Source organism: Rhinichthys klamathensis, unplaced genomic scaffold, assembly GCF_029890125.1.
Source record: "Rhinichthys klamathensis goyatoka isolate OS25496 unplaced genomic scaffold, OSU_Roscu_1.1 h1tg000693l_1, whole genome shotgun sequence".
Lineage (NCBI taxonomy): Eukaryota > Metazoa > Chordata > Actinopteri > Cypriniformes > Leuciscidae > Rhinichthys > Rhinichthys klamathensis.
Window position 1 is genome coordinate 1,112,501 of NW_026607120.1, and position 18,243 is coordinate 1,130,743.

General features: G+C 38.0%; 1 protein-coding gene across 19 annotated transcripts in view; it reads left to right on the plus strand.

Moving 5' to 3' along the window:
• The window catches only part of stxbp5l (syntaxin binding protein 5L), a 207,934-nt gene that overhangs the window by 151,058 nt on the left and 38,633 nt on the right, over positions 1 to 18,243 (plus strand). For 10 of the 19 annotated variants that reach the window (XM_056242082.1, XM_056242087.1, XM_056242084.1 and 7 more), the window contains exons 14-20: positions 2,969 to 3,009; positions 4,997 to 5,214; positions 5,502 to 5,668; positions 5,839 to 5,964; positions 13,608 to 13,759; positions 16,345 to 16,413; positions 17,520 to 17,585. In XM_056242082.1, coding sequence (XP_056098057.1) covers positions 2,969 to 3,009; positions 4,997 to 5,214; positions 5,502 to 5,668; positions 5,839 to 5,964; positions 13,608 to 13,759; positions 16,345 to 16,413; positions 17,520 to 17,585 — 839 coding nt within the window. The remainder of the gene's footprint in view (positions 1 to 2,968; positions 3,010 to 4,996; positions 5,215 to 5,501; positions 5,669 to 5,838; positions 5,965 to 13,607; positions 13,760 to 16,344; positions 16,414 to 17,519; positions 17,586 to 18,243) is intronic. The other 9 variants (XM_056242085.1, XM_056242086.1, XM_056242090.1 and 6 more) reach the window with 2 other exon arrangements.

The window sequence follows — 18,243 nt, forward strand, 5'->3', positions numbered from 1 at the left end:
AAGCTGGCCCAAACCAGTTTTATTTCATCAATTACTGAAATAATTAAATATTTAGTAATAAGCTTTTATGACAGAAATATCACTAGGCTACATGTAACTTAAATCATTTAATTCCTTCATTATCAACACTGTCTAGAATAGCGATTTAAGTGTGAATTGTGACTTCTCTTTGTGTTAAATCAGCCTCAGACTCCGATAGCCTGTGGGGGGTTGGAGGGACAGTTCAGTGCTGTATCGAGCGCGCAGGACAATAGGCATAGGTGTTAATGTTCCTCTTTCATATGGAGAGCGAGGGAGACTAAATAAACTTGTTAAAAAGAGATTCAGCGCGAGAGAGGCAAAGAAAAACGCATGTTTTAATTTAATTATGTTGCTTTGGACAATTTTCGTTTTGTAGGCCTACTGTTTTAATTGTTTAATATAGCTGTCATTTCTTTGGCAATACAAATTTAAAATGTCGCAAGAATAAGATTAGCCTAGTGTTTCTTATTTTGCATCGCAAAAGAAATAAACTCTAAACCCGATGCAACCCTGTTTTAAATAAAAAAAACTGTCCCGACACTTTATTTAAACCTTGAAATGTTCGAACTTGGTTTCAAACTTAAGTAATTTTAGTGTTCTTTTACATTACACAATAATTTAGCAGACTAAAGACGTGCTTCTTCATTTTCATTTTCTGATGCAATCGGCTGACAATCTTCCTTCATCAGTTTTTGTCCTTTGTGCAGCGGCTGCGGTTCCAGGAATGTAGCAAATTTATGTTGTAATAATAATTAAACAAAACTCTTGACTTTAAATAAGTAAACAGTTATAAACAGTTAGCTATTTAAGCATCAAGAAGGTTAAACATAAACGCTGTAGGGCAACATCGGTTAACAACATGTATGCTACATTGAGATTCGATCCGAGTCGATTAAAGCTCCTCGAAGCTCGTGTTGTTGCGTTAACCACTGAGCTATCGTCTATACGTCTGTGACTGTTTTTATTGCAATGTTTTACTTTTTCATTATTTATTCAATTTCATTTCAGTAGCCTAATTTCAGTATTGTGATTATGAATTATTTTAACTACGTTTCACTTGTTGAATTCATCTGCTACCAGCTTTCAAACGCTCTGAATCAGTGCGGTGCGGCAGCAGATTACGCATTAGAGAGAATAAACAAACACTTTTCAGAGTCTATGATTGTAGCGCCTCTTGGCGGTAAAAGGCAGCAAATACACCCCACATTTTACCGCCGCGGTGGAACGGCTGATGTGGGCATTGTCATGGCTTGCCTCGACATTTGCGTTTGAATAGCGCGCGTCCTCCGTGGGCGTGTCAGATTAACGCGTAATGAAGTGTAATGAGCTGGGGGAAAAAAATCTGACAGCACTCTCTTTTCATACAGATTACATAAACTGAGAATATTTGTTTTTTATATAAATTACATCATTAAAAAGAAGAGAATTCAAGCTTCATAAAGAAAAACCTCTCGTGCCTGTATGACAAGTATTTGCAGAGTTAGAGTTAATTTTTCGGACGTGTTTCAGAATGGACTGCACTGACAGAGAGAAGGCAAAACTCGCATCATGTTTATTTTTCTTTATTTGACAAAAAGCACAAAACTTTGTTTTTATTGTGAGTATACAGAAAAATAATAGACAATTAACAGGATCGATTGATGTATAACACTTATATGTACGATCAAAATCAACAGAGTATTTTAAGTCTATTTTTCTGCTATGTGAAAAAAAAACGGCAAAACGCGCGGGCGCGTTTCTGGTCCCCAGAGGGTTAAGGTATTTTATTGAAAACATAAATTGCCATATGCAGTGCCATGTCTATTAATGGGTATAGCTACAGTAACGTCTTCAGCTAGTCAGCTTGAGATCCTTTCCATCTAAATTGGTTATATCTATTAAGCATAGTAGTGAATGCGGATGAATATGGTTATCCTGCTTCTCATAAAGCAGAGTCACGCAGGGCCGGAGCACAACCAAATCAATGTTCTTGTGATAAACGCATGCAGTTTTGTTTTTTAACCGCTAGAGGGCCAAACGTTACATATTGTACCTTTAACATGAACATCAAATTTGTGTGTTTTTTTAATCTCATATGTGGGTGACAACTGTCCCAGAGCAACACGCTTCATGTTCTCACTTTGTTTTGTGTGTGTGTATGTCACATTGTCGCTCACAGCAGTATTGGAAACATTGGGAATGAAAACTGAATGTCACACTTGCTTCCAAGTCTCCACTAAATGATTTTAGATATAATGCATTAATGGGTGTTTCTTCAAATATTGGCACCTTTGACTCTGTGGACTTTTAGAAAATAAACTCTCTGAAAACTCACTTTTCACACTCTCAGTAGTTGTCACAAATGGATTTTTTTGTCATGAATATCAGTATCATTTCCACCACGTCAACTGATGTTATGATTTCATATGTTTATGTAAAAGTAGTAAAGTAGTAGTAAAATCTATGTGCTCCCTTTTCTTGCAACTGAATTTTTAATTTTTTTGAAAGCATAATCTTTATCTTTAGTAGTTTCTGAAAGTTTGATGTGCAGGTATAACAAATGAACAAATCGGCCCACACAAGGTGACTCTTCAAAATAGTTTGACACCCCTGTCTCAAAAAGTGAAACTTTCCACCCACACATGGAGGTCATTTATAGAATTTTTATTTGCTTGAAAACTCTGGATTGATTTTGTTTTTGTTCTGAAGCATGCATTGATTGAGTTTGTTTTCACTTGAAGTCAGTGATGTCTAAATGTGCCCTCCTGCTTGGCTCTCATTGGTAAATGTATCGCACTTCTCCGCTTAAATTCAATAGTGCTATTGACCCTGCCTGTTGTTCTCTCTGCCTCTTTTTTCCTCCTGTTTCCATAGCTGTCATTGCCTGCTTCCTCTTAAGTGGTTTAACACATACACTCATTCGCTCATACGATCACTCTTTGTCCTTCCTCTTTGCTGTCCCCCACAGACATGCAGACGGATCGATAAAGTTTTGGGATGCCACAGCGAGTAAGTGTCTTCGCTTTGAAGAGCTTGTTCCCCCCTTCAGCCTCATGCTGTTCCATCTCACGCTTTCTTACCTCTGCCATATGATTCCTCATTTTTCATTTCATTCTTTACAATTCAAACCCAATATGACCACAATGGACATCCAAATACCAGATCTATATGTGATGGTTTCACAACCATGGCCATTGCTTAAAGGGATACTCCACCCAAAAATGAAAATTCTGTCATCATTTACTCACCCTCAAGTTGTTGCAAACCTGTATGAGTTTCTTTCTTCTGCTGAACACAAAGGAAGATATTTTGAAGAACGATTGGAACTTTGGCACCATTGACTTCCATAGTATTTTTTTTTTCCTACTACGGAAGTCAGTGGTGCCAAACAACCGTTTGGTTCCAATCGTTCTTCAAAATATCTTCCTTTGTGTTCAGCAGAAGAAAGAAACTCATACAGGTTTGCAACAAATTTTCATTTTTGGGTGGAGTATCCCTTTAAAAGAATATTCCAGGTTCAATACAAGTTAAGCTCATTTGACATCATTTTTGGCATAATGTTGATTACCACAATCATCCCTTGATCATCCCTTGTTTACTATTAAACAAATTATAAGTTTATAATTTTATAAAATAACTTTAATGATTGTGTTAACTTTAGTCTGCTATTTAAGCCATAAAGCTGTTTAAATTATAATTTTACAGTCAATCTAAGGTTAGAGGGTGGTGTTCTGTTACAGAGCAACAAAGCTGAATATAATTTTACAGAGGCAAGTTTAATGTTTAATTTTTTAATACAGATACTGTTTATGTCTTGTGGCTATACTGTTGAAAAATGTGTCTATTTTATTGTTAACAGATTGACCCCATTCACTTCCTTTGTTAAGGCCTGTTCACACCAAGAATGATAACTATAAAGATAAGTATAAAAATAACTATATTAGTATCCACACCAATGAACAATAACGTTCTGTTTATTATAAGTGCGTGCTGCGGATATGTTGTCTTCTGCTTTAAATGCACAAGCTCTGATTTGCTAACCTGGCCCTAGCCAGATGAATTTCGCTCCGCCTAGCTTCACTCACATCCATCTGGAACCTCTTCCATTGAGAGTGATTTCTCCAACCAACTTTATGGTTTAGCCAATCAGGACGCAGGGCGGGAGTTTCATAGATGTGACGTAGTGGAGAAGCGACCGTGAGACTGTTTTGATTCAGACAACAATGGCGGCTCGCATCGAGGAAACAAGCGTTAACATTGATGCTGTTAACATTGATTTCATCCGTGTTGTCCAATCTACCTAATATTGTTTCATTAAAAGAACATCAGAGAACGGCTCTTAAGGCTTTTGTTGGTGGAAACGATGTTATATAGATCAGTGCCTTCTCCCGACCGGATTCTTCAGCGTCACGGGTTGGCTTCGGTGTGAGTGGTTGAAATAGCACGTCGATAAAGATGACAGACAAGTGGCTTATCCAATCATATGCAAGGATTTTTGATAAGGCCCAGCCTTCTGAAACGCCATTTCAATGGATCGGTTCCAGATGGATGTGAGTGAAGCTAGGCGGAGCGAAATTCATCTGGCAAGGGCCAGGTTACTGATTTGCTGCCATTAGCTGAAAAACAATTATTCTGAATGTGATTCCAAAGATATTGTTCCTCTGTGTTGTTATTGTTTAAGTGTGGTGTGGACTTCTCTATTCTCCAAAAATTATAGCAATTATTAAAACTTTATAATTATAGTTAAAATTACAGTTATCATACATGGTGTGAATGTGCCTTAAATGTCTTGATTTAAACTTTTTTTTTTCCCCTCTAAAAGTAGAGACACTATTCTTTGTGGTAATCATGCCACCATTAGGTGCTGTCGATTAAGCTTAACTTGGACTAAACACAGAATATTTTCATTTAAAGCATTGTTTCCGTTTTAACACCATGTGCATCACATTCATTATGTAATACGATGTGATGAGGTGATAACCTCCATCTCTGTCAGTCACACTGCAGATGTTGTATAAGCTCAAGACATCAAAGGTATTTGAGAATCCTAAGAGTGGAGACGTGGGACGCAGCGGCGAGCTTGTTGAGGAAGACCCCTACGCCGTTCAGATGATCAGCTGGTGCCCACAGAGCCGTATCTTTTGTGTAGTCGGCATCAGTGCCCACGTCATCCTGTACCGCTTCAGCAAACATGACGCCAACACCACCATCACGGTGAGTTGAGAAAACTTATTTTAAAGGGATAGTTTATAATAATTTATTCTGTCAACATTTACTCACCCTCATGCTGTTTCAAACCTTTCTGTATGGTCTTTCTGTATACAGAATAATATATTTTAAAGAATATCTCAACTGATTTTGTCCAAACAATTAAAGCCAATTGGGTCCATAACAACTTTGGACCCAAATTACTTTTATTGAATGGACAAAATCAGTTAAAATATTCTTCAAAATATCTTGGATTTGATGAATTAACTTTATATTGTGTGTGAATACTCAAGTCCTTAGAGGTGCGGCTGCAGTGTGAGATGGAGGACGTCATCTCTCCGTCGGACACAGAGAACACTCCATGTTATTCAGACCCCAGCGGTCTCTCACCCCAACCACAACCCCCCAGTCCCCGCAGCAACACGCCGGACAGCGCGCGGGACAGCATCCCTTGCCTCAAGTTAGACTACACAAAAATCACAATCTTTTATACTGTATGTAGGACTTGACGGGACATTGTTTGCTTACTTACTTACTAGACAATACAATATGGAACATATTAGGTTTAATGAAAGTTTAACAATCAAATTAGATTCCACATTAAGCTAAATTTGAATACTTACCTCTTAGGGTTAAAGATCGTATGATCCGAATGCCTCCTGGATACCAGGCGGAGCTGGTGGTTCAGTTATTATGGATTGATGGCGAGCCGCCACAACAAATCACCAGCCTGGATTTAAACTCTGCCTATGGACTGTAAGTGACTCCTCATCTTTTATGTTATCCATTTTATTCAGCCAATAGAATCTTTACTTTTTCCTCTAATTTAATATTCTGTCTTCTACTGTTCCTTGCAAATAAATATCATAGAATTAGCATTAAAATATTGTCAGGTTTTGTACAGGTTGCTGAAGACGAGGGAACAGAATTTCAATGCAGCTGGTTTATTCACAAACTCAGGTTACAGGAAAATACAGGAACTCAGGAAAATACCAGGAACTCAGCAAAACACAACCATACATGGACGACGACCCACAAACACTGAGGGAAAACACAGGGCTTAAATGAACTGGGGTTAATGGGAAAATTAACTAGACACAGTTGTCGGGAATTACTAATACCACAGACAGGGAAAAACAAACAGGACTAAACCAAAAACCACAAAGACAGGGGGAAACAAGATCACAACACAGAACAGAACACATTAACAATGTGACAAATATACTGTGGTAATACCAAGATTTTTTTTTTAACCTGTTTGGACTGATGTACCGAGTATGGTAATCAAACATTATTATGTGGTATGTGAGTCTTCTCTGACTCATATCAGTCCTCCCATGTTTAATGTAATTGATTTTGTCATCACTGCACACTCCAGCCTCATGTGTCCAGATGTTAATATCCCAGCTCATGGGGTGTTTGATGTTTTTGATTAAAGTGGTAAAACTCTTGGTAATTTGGCCTCCTTTCGAATATTTAACTTTTTGTCATCCTGTTTTGATTCAGTTACAACCATGTGCAACCTTAATTATGAGCAAAGGTTTCCATGGTGATGTTTGGCTACAATGGACAGAAAGACTTTGAATTCAGTCCAGCAGATTAAAGTTATGTCCACACTAGTGTTTTTTTTGTTTTAACACGGCATTTTAAAATTTTAAAATGATCCTCGTCCATACTGGTGTTTCCACTGAGTTTCAGAAAAGATTTCTGTCCACACTACACGACCGAAACGCATGTCACATGACCGTTCATGCACACTGGGCATGCGTGTACAAATTTGGAGATTTGTTGTCGATTGCTCTAATGATAGCTTACCTCTTGCACATGTAGGCAGCTGCAGTATAAAATGCAGAGTTTAACTGCACAATGGCTGCTAAAAAGGACAACAAAGTCAGCAAAGCTTGCAGTTCCGTCTCCATGTTATTGTTTACACAGTCGTTGAGGCTGGTATGTTCATAGACATAATAAATACATAGACGCCCTATTGGCCGCTTTGGAACGTTGCCGCGATACGTCAACGCGTCCGCCATTTTGCAGAGGGCAAGACTGCACTGTAATCAAATGCAAGTAAACGGTGAGCTGCGGTTTTTCTGGATTAAAAAAAAAATACATTTGTCAACTGATTTCAGTGGTTTGTACGTGGTGTACAAAAAGTTCCATCTCTAGTTATTTAAAATCTCGATAGTTAGACTTAATAAGGAATTGTCAAAGCTCAGGCTTGTCATGTAGGCTATCTGGCTTTTTATTCTTGGATAAGAATTCTGAAGATATAATTACATTGTTACATTAATTTAAATAAAGTTTTCTTATTGTGGAAAAAGCATTTTCTGTGATTGACCCGATTTTAGCAATAACAAAGATAACTGATGGATCCTTTATGGTAATACATATGATATGGTACAACCACAGTGCAATGCAAATAGTAAATATAAGATAAAGTGAGAAGTAATAGTAAACAGTTTAGTCAATAAAATAAACAAACAGTATACGGCAAATAAAATAGTAATGAATAGTATAATTATATAATATCATAAGTACATAATATAATACAAATATTGATAATAGCATATGTTTATGTATAATACTATAATAATAGCAATGGAATAAGAAATATCAATTACAGTATATAGACAATAAAAAATAATAAGTTAAATGGTGACTATGAATAGTACAATCATTTAACAGCATAGCTGTAATAGATTGATAATTGCAAGTGGTATAATATTACAATAATAATAAGAACAGCAAATACAATGTAATATCAATTGCAGAATAATATAGACAATATGAAAAAATATTAAACATGATAATATTGATCATTAAACTGACATTTAACAAAAAGATTTGTCATTTTATTTTATATAGGCCTACATACAGTGAAGAGAATGTATATATAAAATAATTTATATATTTTAAAATATTCCTACATAGGCAATATAAAATAAAATGTCACAACTCTGTCTCTTTTTGTGAGACCAAAGATCGCCCGTTAAATATACACAAGACGAATTATATCTCATGTTTAACCACTAGACTAGAGACATCAGAGCCAGCGGCAAACGTCAGAAGCACTAGCCGAGGTAAGGCTGTTCCAGGCGGGGTACATGAGCGCTGAGCGCCCGGTGAACGCCTGGATATCACAACTCAAAAACGTCAGATCAAATTTTTATAAATCTTTATAAATAAACCACAGATTTGAGGTTTAAACAACTACATTGTCGACTGAAAAACTACATTTCGTGACACAATAACAGTAGTATTTTTAAATTTTGCGGCTTTTCTCCTCTGGACTTTACTATTACTAATTATATCATGACCAAATACAACCAGAAACAAATGTTCAGTCTTGCTTGTGAAAGATAATTCCTCGAGACCTTTTTTCAATTGTGTGGCGATTTGTACAGCCCCAAGCAGCACACGAAACAGGCATTTTCCTCAATTCTCGTTATGAGAAGTATGAGAAAGTTGCCCTCCGCAATATGGCGGTGCCGTTGACGTACGCTCCAGCGGCCAATAGGGCGTCTATGTATTTATTATGTCTATGGGTATGTTATGTTGTCTTCTGTTAGTGTAATGGTCATATGATAGGGGCTTGACGAATCAGAGAAAGATATGCAATGATCAGAAGACCCAATGTGGGAATCCACGCCTTCGTTTTCAAAAGTCTCCGTTTTGGTCCGTCTACACGGAAATGCAACCCTGGAGTTCTCAAACTAAAATGGTCTCTGCAGCGTTTCCAACAGTCTCGGTTTTCGAGAGTTGAAAACTCCGGAGTAGTATGGATGCAAGGCGTAACCTTAGCAAAAGGTATGCGCTTTAAAACGAAAACACACTAGTGTAAACATAGCCTAAATGTCACTGCACACTCAAAAGTTTTTTTTGTGTCTGAGATTTGTTTGTTCATGACTGGGCCCAGGGATGTGTGTTTTACTAGTGATTGATGGAACATTTTATAATCAGTCTCTTACAACTGATCTTATAAAGTTGCATATACCCCTTGTAGAACATGTTTGATGTTTAGCATTCTAGACTAAATAAAAGAGTTTTATTTATTTATTTTTAATAAAAATGTAGGGTTTTAATATTTTAGTGAAATACAGTGAAAATCTATGGAAAGAATCACTGTGAAAAATCATTACAATTTATATAACTAAATAAATGTTAACGGTTAAATAACTTTCTATTTTAATATATTTTAAAGTTTTATAGCATTTGACATTTTTTCAAGATTCTTTGATGAAAAGAAAATTCAAAACATCAGCATTTATTTGAAATATAATTATTTATAACAATATAAATGTCTTTACTGTCACTTCCGATTAATTTAGTTATTTCTTGCTAATTTTTTTTTATTAATTTTGATTTCTTTTGAGAGAAAAAAAACGTACTGACCCCAAACACACAACTGAACAGTTGTGCATGTATGTATATATATATATATATATATATATATATTAGTGCTGTCAAACGATTAAAATATTTAATCACGATTAATCACATTAATGTCATAGTTAACTCGCAATTAATCACACATTTTTATCTATTCTAAATGTCTCTCGATTTCTTTTTGTCCCATTACTTTTTTCTCATTTTAATGCTCTTATCAGCATGGAAAAGTGGATCGGCTTGCTTTGTGCAAATGTTTTTTATTGAAAACAACATTGGCATATATACTGTGTTCAAATTCACACTAACATTCTCACTTGGAGCAAATAATCTCTCACACAATGTAACACTGTCCATCAATAAAAGGGTGAAAGAAATACTGACGAGGTCCTGATATTGACGAGGGGGCGGAGAATTCGCATCAGCTGTGTGTGTGTGCTTGGCCATCAAGTGGTATTTCAGACTGGACGTGCTGCGATGATGATAGCTCAGTTCACAATGACAAAACACACAGATCACTTTGGTCTTGTCAATGGAACCATTTGGCAACTTTTAAAAAGTAAACTTTCCATTCAGAATCTTATTGGCATCCATTTCGGCGTCTCGCGCTCGTCATCCACTCAAAACGTATAGTTAACCAACTATTTGGCCGGCTCGCAAGCCCAAACAAGTGTGTGCGGCGTGCCTGTTGTTTTGTTTCCGGTCTAGCTAGATCTGCTAGCGCTTTGGTCGACGAAGCAATAAAACGTCCTCACGCGGCGCAAGCCATTGAAATGAGTGGGTTTCATAGCGCAGCGCCGCGCATGCCGCATCCTGTTGCAAAAGCATGTAAATAAAACTACAAAGTTTGCTAGGCCAAAAAGACCGTTAATCGCGCGATAAAAAAATTGACGCCGTTAAAATGGGTTTGCGTTAACGCCGTTAATAACGCGTTTAACTGACAGCCCTAATATATATACAGTATATATATATATATATAAAAAATTTTTTCAATTATTATTATTATGGCAACTACGTCTCAGACAGTCTGGCGACAGATAAAAATAAACAGTAAATAACTTTCGAGTGATTTGTTTAACTGACAGCCCTAATATATATACAGTATATATATATATATATATATATATATATATATATATATATATATTTTTTTTTAGTTAGTATATTTAGATTTTTTATATATTCAGAATTTATACTGAATTAACTTTGATATATAATATAATTTTGAACAGAATTTTTGTATATTCTAGGGATGTCCCAAGCCACACACGTTCGAGCTTCCGTGTTTATCATATTTGATGTGCACTTGTGTAACAAATCACTCGAAAGTTATTTACTGTTTATTTTTATCTGTCGCCAGACTGTCTGAGACGTAGTTGCCATAATAATAATAATTCATTACATTTATATAGCACTTTTGCATAGAAGGGGAAATCTCCTCAACCACCACCAATGTGCAGCATCCACCTGGATGATGCGACAGCAGCCATATTGCGCCACAACGCCCACCACACACCAGCTTATTGGTGGAAAGGAGACAGAGTGATGAAGCTAATGAGTATATAGGGATGATTAGGAGGCCATGATGGACAGAGGCCACTGGGCAAATTTGGCCAGGATGCCGGGGTTACACCCATACTCTTTCGAAAGACATCCTGGGATTTTTTGTGACCACAGAGAGTCAGGACCTCGGTTTTACGTCTCATCCGAAGGACGGTGCTCTTTGACAGTATAGTGTCCCCGTCACTATACTGGGATGTATGGACCCACACAGACCACAGGGTAAGCGCCCCCTGCTGGCCTCACTAACACCTCTTCCAGCAACCTGGTTTTCCCAGGAGTCTCCCATCCAGGTACTAACCAGGCTCAGCCCTGCTTAGCTTCAGTGGGCAACCAGTCTTGGACTACAGGGTGATATGGCTGCTGGTATGAGTAACGCATTACTTTGGGTGCACCTTGCTTCGGACTTGACTGACACCGCAAACGTCATACTTTCTAACCTTTTATACCATTTATTTTCTTTTTTTGTTCCAATTATTCTGCTTGTTGTACATAGTAGTCCCATATTCATAATTGTGACATATAATATACAGTGGGGAGGACAAGTATTTGATACACTGCCGATTTTGCAGGTTTTCCCACTTACAAAGCATGTAGAAGTCTGTCATTTTTATCATAGGCACTCTTCAACTGTGAGTGACGGAGTATTTGATACATCAGAAAAGCAGACCTTAATATTTGGTACAGAAACCTTTGTTTGCAATTACAGAGATCATACGTTTCCTGTTGTTCTTGACCAGGTTTGCACACACTGCAGCAGGTATTTTGGCCCACTCCTCCATACAGACCTTCTCCAGATCCTTCAGGTTTGGGGCTGTCGCTGGGCAATACGGACTTTCAGCTCCCTCCAAAGATTTTCTATTGGGTTCAAGTCTGGAGACGGGCTAGGCCACTCCAGGACCTTGAGATGCTTCTTACAGAGCCACTCCTTAGTTGTCCTGGCTGTGTGTTTCGGGTCGTTGTCATGCTGGAAGACCCAGCCACGACCCATCTTCAATGCTCTTACTGAGGGAAGGAGGTTGTTGGCCAAGATCTCGCGATACATGGCCCCATCCATCCTCCCCTCAATAACGGTGCAGTCGTCCTGTCCCCTTTGCAGAAAAGCATCCCCAAAGAATGATGTTTCCACCTCCATGCTTCACGGTTGGGATGGTGTTCTTGGGGTTATACTCATCCTGTTCCTTACTCCAAACATGGCGAGTGGAGTTTAGACCAAAAAGCTCTATTTTTGTCTCATCAGACCACATGACCTTCTCCCATTCTTCCTCTGGATCATCCAGATGGTCATTGGCAAACTTCAGATGGGCCTGGACATGCGCTGGCTTGAGCAGGAGGACCTTGCGTGTGCTGCAGGATTTTAATCCTTGACGGCTTAGTGTGTTACTAATGGTTTTCTTTGAGACTGTGGTCCCAGCTCTCTTCAGGTCATTGACCAGGTCCTGCCGTGTAGTTATGGGATGATCCCTCACCTTCCTCATGATCATTGATGCCCCACGAGGTGAGATCTTGCATGGAGCCCCAGACCGAGGGAGATTGACCCGTCATCTTGAACTTCTTCCATTTTCTAATGATTGCGCCAACTGTTGTTGCCTTCTCACCAACCTGCTTTCCTTTTTGTCCTGTAGCCCATCCCAGCCTTGTGCAGGTCTACAATTTTATCTGATGTCCTTACACAGCTCTCTGGTCTTGGCCATTGTGGAGAGGTTGGAGTCTGTTTGATTGAGTGTGTGGACAGGTGTCTTTTATACAGATAACGTGTTCAAACAGGTGCAGTTAATACAGGTAATGAGTGGAGAACAGGAGGGCTTCTTAAAGAGAAACTAACAGGTCTGTGAGAGCCGGAATTCTTATTGGTTGGTAGGTGATCAAATACTTATGTCATGCAATAAAATGCAAATGAATTACTTAAAAATCATACAATGTGATTTTCTGGATTTTTGTTTTAGATTCCATCTCTCACAGTTGAAGAGTACCTATGATAAAAATTACAGACTTCTACATGCTTTGTAAGTGGGAAAACCTGCAAAACCGGCAGTGTATCAAATACTTGTTCTCTCCACTGTATATACATAGAGAGAGAGAGAGAGAGTATCTTATGAATAGAATCATAGGCTCACTTCAAAAAATGACAAACAAATAAGTAGCTGGATTCAGCCTCGTACTAAACAAACTGCTCTAACGAAATCTAAAATTTTAGCACTTTTTATCAATGCAATATTGCGGCCTCAGCCCATTTCACGGCGAGTATCGCGGCCGACTCAGAGGATGTCCATTAAAGTGGACATAATGTTACATTCAGTAATTGTATTATATTTAATCATGACTGCAATAGCAAAAGTATTGTTAGTCATGAGTCATGACTGAACTTGACTTTATAATGGACTTTTGTATAACTGACACTTTTACTAAGAACCATAGTTGTGTATGATTAGTGAGTGTGTGTGTTTGTACAGGTTGGCTGTAGGTAACTGCAATGGTTTGGCAGTTGTGGACTACCTGCAGAAAACCATTCTGCTGTGTATGAACACCCTGGAGCTGTACGGATCCGCAGACCCTTTCCAGCGACTAACACGCTCTCCTCGCAAAAACCGGCAGTCCACATCAGGTACACATGCACAATGTGTCTCAGAAGCCCGCAAATGTTCAAATACATTGCGTTTCTCTGTAATACCAGTTGTGAACACACATGTCACTGGCTTGCATCTGCAAACATGCTCAGCATTTCAGCCATCAAAAACAAACTTTGCAAATCTAATTTCTGTCCTTGCCTGAAAATAGTCTGTCTCACACACAAACACACAGTCCCTCTCTTTAACTGCATGGGACAGACTGCATTCATGGTTGCCTTCTCTGCATGTCGTCTGTTGTGTCTCTGTTGCTGTTGGTCTTTGCCTGAGCACGACACCTAACAGAGAACACAGCGTAACCTGCCATACGGACTTGCTGTTACTAATCCAGCACAGATCTCGCTCCACCTGCCCTCCTCTATCCTCCTACCTCGACTCTTCACGCACATACACACTCACACTCACACGTACCATCCAGAGAAAGATGTCATAAGTGAAAGCTGGAGATGAAGATCTGTTTTCATAGAGCTTCATCAAAAGGAAGCTGTGGGGAGGCGGCCATGCTGGCTCTTCACTTCAAAGCGGTCGCTCTCCCTCCTCTTGTTCAGGCAGCCGTATCTTTAGAAACCGAGAGGCTTTGAGCCGACATGGAGATGCAGAGGTGGGCAGAAAGGTCGTTTGGTGCGGTCGAAGAATGATTTTTATCTGTACCTTATGTAAGCTCTCAAAAAAGACAGAGAACGTCTTAACGCTCACCCACACACTATGGCCAGTGTGTATTCCTATCTGATGATCTTAAGGGCCAGAAGTCCCCCTCTGTTTTCATTCTAACATTGATTATGTTCTTTAGTCTTTCTCTTCGTATATGGTGGAATCCAAATGTCTGAGAGTAAGTCAAAATGTTTTTATTTTAAAAAATTTCAATTCAGTTTTTCATTAGGGCTTTTCACACTTGAAATAGTCCACCCTGGGTCATTCTAAACCCCGGGTAAAGGGAATCCTGGGTTATCTTTATTCACGTTTCACACTGTTAAAGTCCTTATTTGCATATTTAAGGTGTCAGTATCACTGACTGGACAAATGCAGCATGTGACCTGTTTACATAAAGGCTCTAGCATTGCATGACCTCATATTACACATTGCTGACTGTAATATCAAGAGTGAATTTTTATAAAGGTAAGAATTAAAGGGTCTCTTCTTCACTCCAATTGTCGCGTTTTCCATCGCCGTTTGACATTTTTATCCTATCAAACGCAGAAATAATGTTTATATACATTGCACAGTGTTTTCGTGATTGCCAAAAGCGTGAGAATATGCGGCACGTGATTGGTTGTCGGTTGCTAGCATCTAGTTGTAACATTCTAACATCGCATCGTTTTACACTGTACAAGTTTGTCACCGAAATGGAGTTAACACAGCAAAAGCTGTGCTAACCCTGCTCTATACCAGGGTTTCATAACCTCTGTGGTGCTAACCCCGCTTTTAAATTAAAAGTGTGAAACGCTCCTTTACCCGGGTTTAAAAGCGGTGTTTAGAATGACGATAACCCGGGGTTAAGCGCAGTGTGAAAAGCCCTATTGCAAATGATGTTGTCAGTATAACAAATGGACTACACTCAGTAATTTTCTCTCATTAAAACTTAATATTACTTTCGTGTATTAATAGTACTTTTATATACACTACCATTCAAGAGTTTTTGGGTGTTTTTGAAAAGTCTCTTATACTCACCAAGGCTGAATTTATTTGATCAAAACTACAGTAAAAGAGTAATGTTGTGAAATAATATTACAATTTAAAATATCTTCTATTTTAATATTTTTTTTAAATGTAATTTATTCCTGTGATGGCAAACATAATTTCAAGGCCATTACTCCAGTCTTCAGTGTCATATGATCCTTCAGAAATCATTCCAAAATACAGAATGAATAAATTTATCATGGCCAATTGAGAAATGGTCACAAATGCTTATTTGATAAGTGACAGAAAATAGTGCAGTCTTATATATTTCTTATTCATGGTTTATCACAAAAAATATTTTGGATTTTAATTTTTTTTCTGTTTATCTCCAGGTTTAAAATACATTTTGAATCCCAGAATTTCAGTCAGGTCTCAGACATTTGGACCCCACTTTATCAGTGACCACACCTGCACACATACACTTTTAGATAGACACAGATGAGAGGAGACATTTTTATTTGTTCATATGTTATTTTTGTTGGCTTGTTTGTTTGTGCAATATCGTTGCCACAGTTGAGAGAGGAGCCATTTTTATTTGTTCATATGTTATTTTTATTGGTTTGTTTGAGCAATTTCATTGCTACAGTTGAGGTGGCTATTAATCCCAAAAGCTGTTTCCTTCTGTTTAGCTGGGTTTTTTTGTTGTTGTTTTTTTGCCTTAATTTTTGTTGTTTTTTGGAAGAAAGAAAATACAAAAGGTTAGGCTCAATTTTCCAAGCTTTATGCCTTCATTCTCTCCCTCGATACACTGGGTCTTGCTCAGATTGTGGTCACACGCGTTTTGTCACTCTGAGCCTGTTTTGTTCTTCTCTCCTCCTCTTTTCCTCCCTCGCTCCATCTCTCCTCTCGTGGGTGGCGGTGCTGGGGCATGGGGGCGCTGTTGCAGACTTTTGCATGCGCGGCCTGTCTAACTTTTATTCCGATTCAAAGAAACGGATCCGTACTTCCTACCAGAGTAAGTCACGTCTCCAGTGAAGCGCCGGCGGGGGCATCACAACAGCAAGGAGACAAAGCACAGACAATGGGATGTCATTTATCAAAAATGTGGTGTTTTTATGATTACCACCAAAGGTAGAATTACTGTTCTGCATTTAATTCAGTGCAATATATTATTATTTATTGCAATTCAATGAATTGTTACAGAATATCATAACATATCCTGAATTTGCATACATTGAAATCTTCAATCTTTGATTGTCTCCTTGCTAAGTGTTTTCTTGATTTGTGCCAAAGGTTTGTGTAATGAACCATTTAATCAAAATTTTTGCGTGAATTTTTAAAAACAAATTTCATACTCATACTAAAGTCAACTAATTCTACTAATTTAAGTCAACATTGCTAAAATAGAGAAGCTTTTAAAAACATTGGAAGTGACCTTTGAATTTAAAGTATGTATATAGTATACTTTTTTTTAATCTGACGTATTTCTGGTGATCAGAATGGCCCAAAAATTTGGTATACAAAAACAGACTCTGCTGATGGAATTATCACGTTTGTGAAAATGAGGCTTTCACTGCATTCCTCTATATGACCATCATATTTAATTATTCATTCTTTTAAGACATTGAGACCTGTTAAGCATCTACTTTCCAGAAGAACTTTAGTTTGCACACACTCTGATGAACTGATTGATATTGATGCAGTGCAGGCCTTATAATTTACCGTCGTGCCTTGAGTAACATCAATACAATTTTATTTCTTCTTTCTCTCTCCAGCATACACACACATGCATGGAATTGTTGGTGGTGTTGGTGTACATGTTTGATTCTGGAGGTTTATAAACCTGTATATATGTGGTTGAACAGCTCATGTTCACATCAGACAAGAGTTAAACAACCACGTCATGGCTAAAAAGTATGTACACCTAGTTTATAGTTTAAAAACTGTATGTTATGAAGATGTATACATCTTCCTCGAATCGCTCCAGGATCATGATAGTGTCACAGACCACATTGTTTGTCCTGGTGGTTTGATGCATGCAGATGTGTTTGGTGATAATGGAAACTAGTGGTTTTATCATCTGCGTCCTCTTACCGTGCCTTCCATGTTCCTCCATGGCAGGCCTTACGGAGCTTTCTGATAATCAGGTGTCTTTGGACCTAGAGAGGAGCAAGTCACCCACCTCAGGTAACCACACCCATTCACGACCACACCCAACTCCGATATTCTCACTACTTTTAATAATCACACATACGTCTACCTTTGATAGGCACACCCGTGTTTGGTCACACCCGCTTAATATAACCACACCCACTCATGACCACACCTACCTCAAATACTGGATCAAAAATGGTCTTTGATGGTGGCGGACGAACACGGCCATCCACACACACAGTACAAAGTAACCTACCCATGTGTGAACTGCGAGCCCAGTACTGATAATAAATCTGAAATAAATGCAAACAGACGTAATATTAACTTAAATTAACCTATTTAATCATTAAATAAAAAATACTCACTGTCAGGATAGATCATAAGATAAAGTGCTTAGAACTATTTTTATTTTAAATATATAACTATATTTAAAAATCTGTAAATTTATATATAAAAAGTCACTCAGTGACTGATTTAAAAAGTTAGTAATAAAATTAACCACAAAGTAACACATTGAAGAAGTGGCTGGTCTATTTATTGAATTTACACTCCAAGACTTTATGCACAGATCATTTGACATACAGTATCAGACTGTTTTGTTCCGTCTTTTGCTATGGATATCACTGTCAATTGGATTCAGTCGCGGTTTTAAATATGGTTGTCAATCCTTTGCAATGTGTAGTTAGCAGCA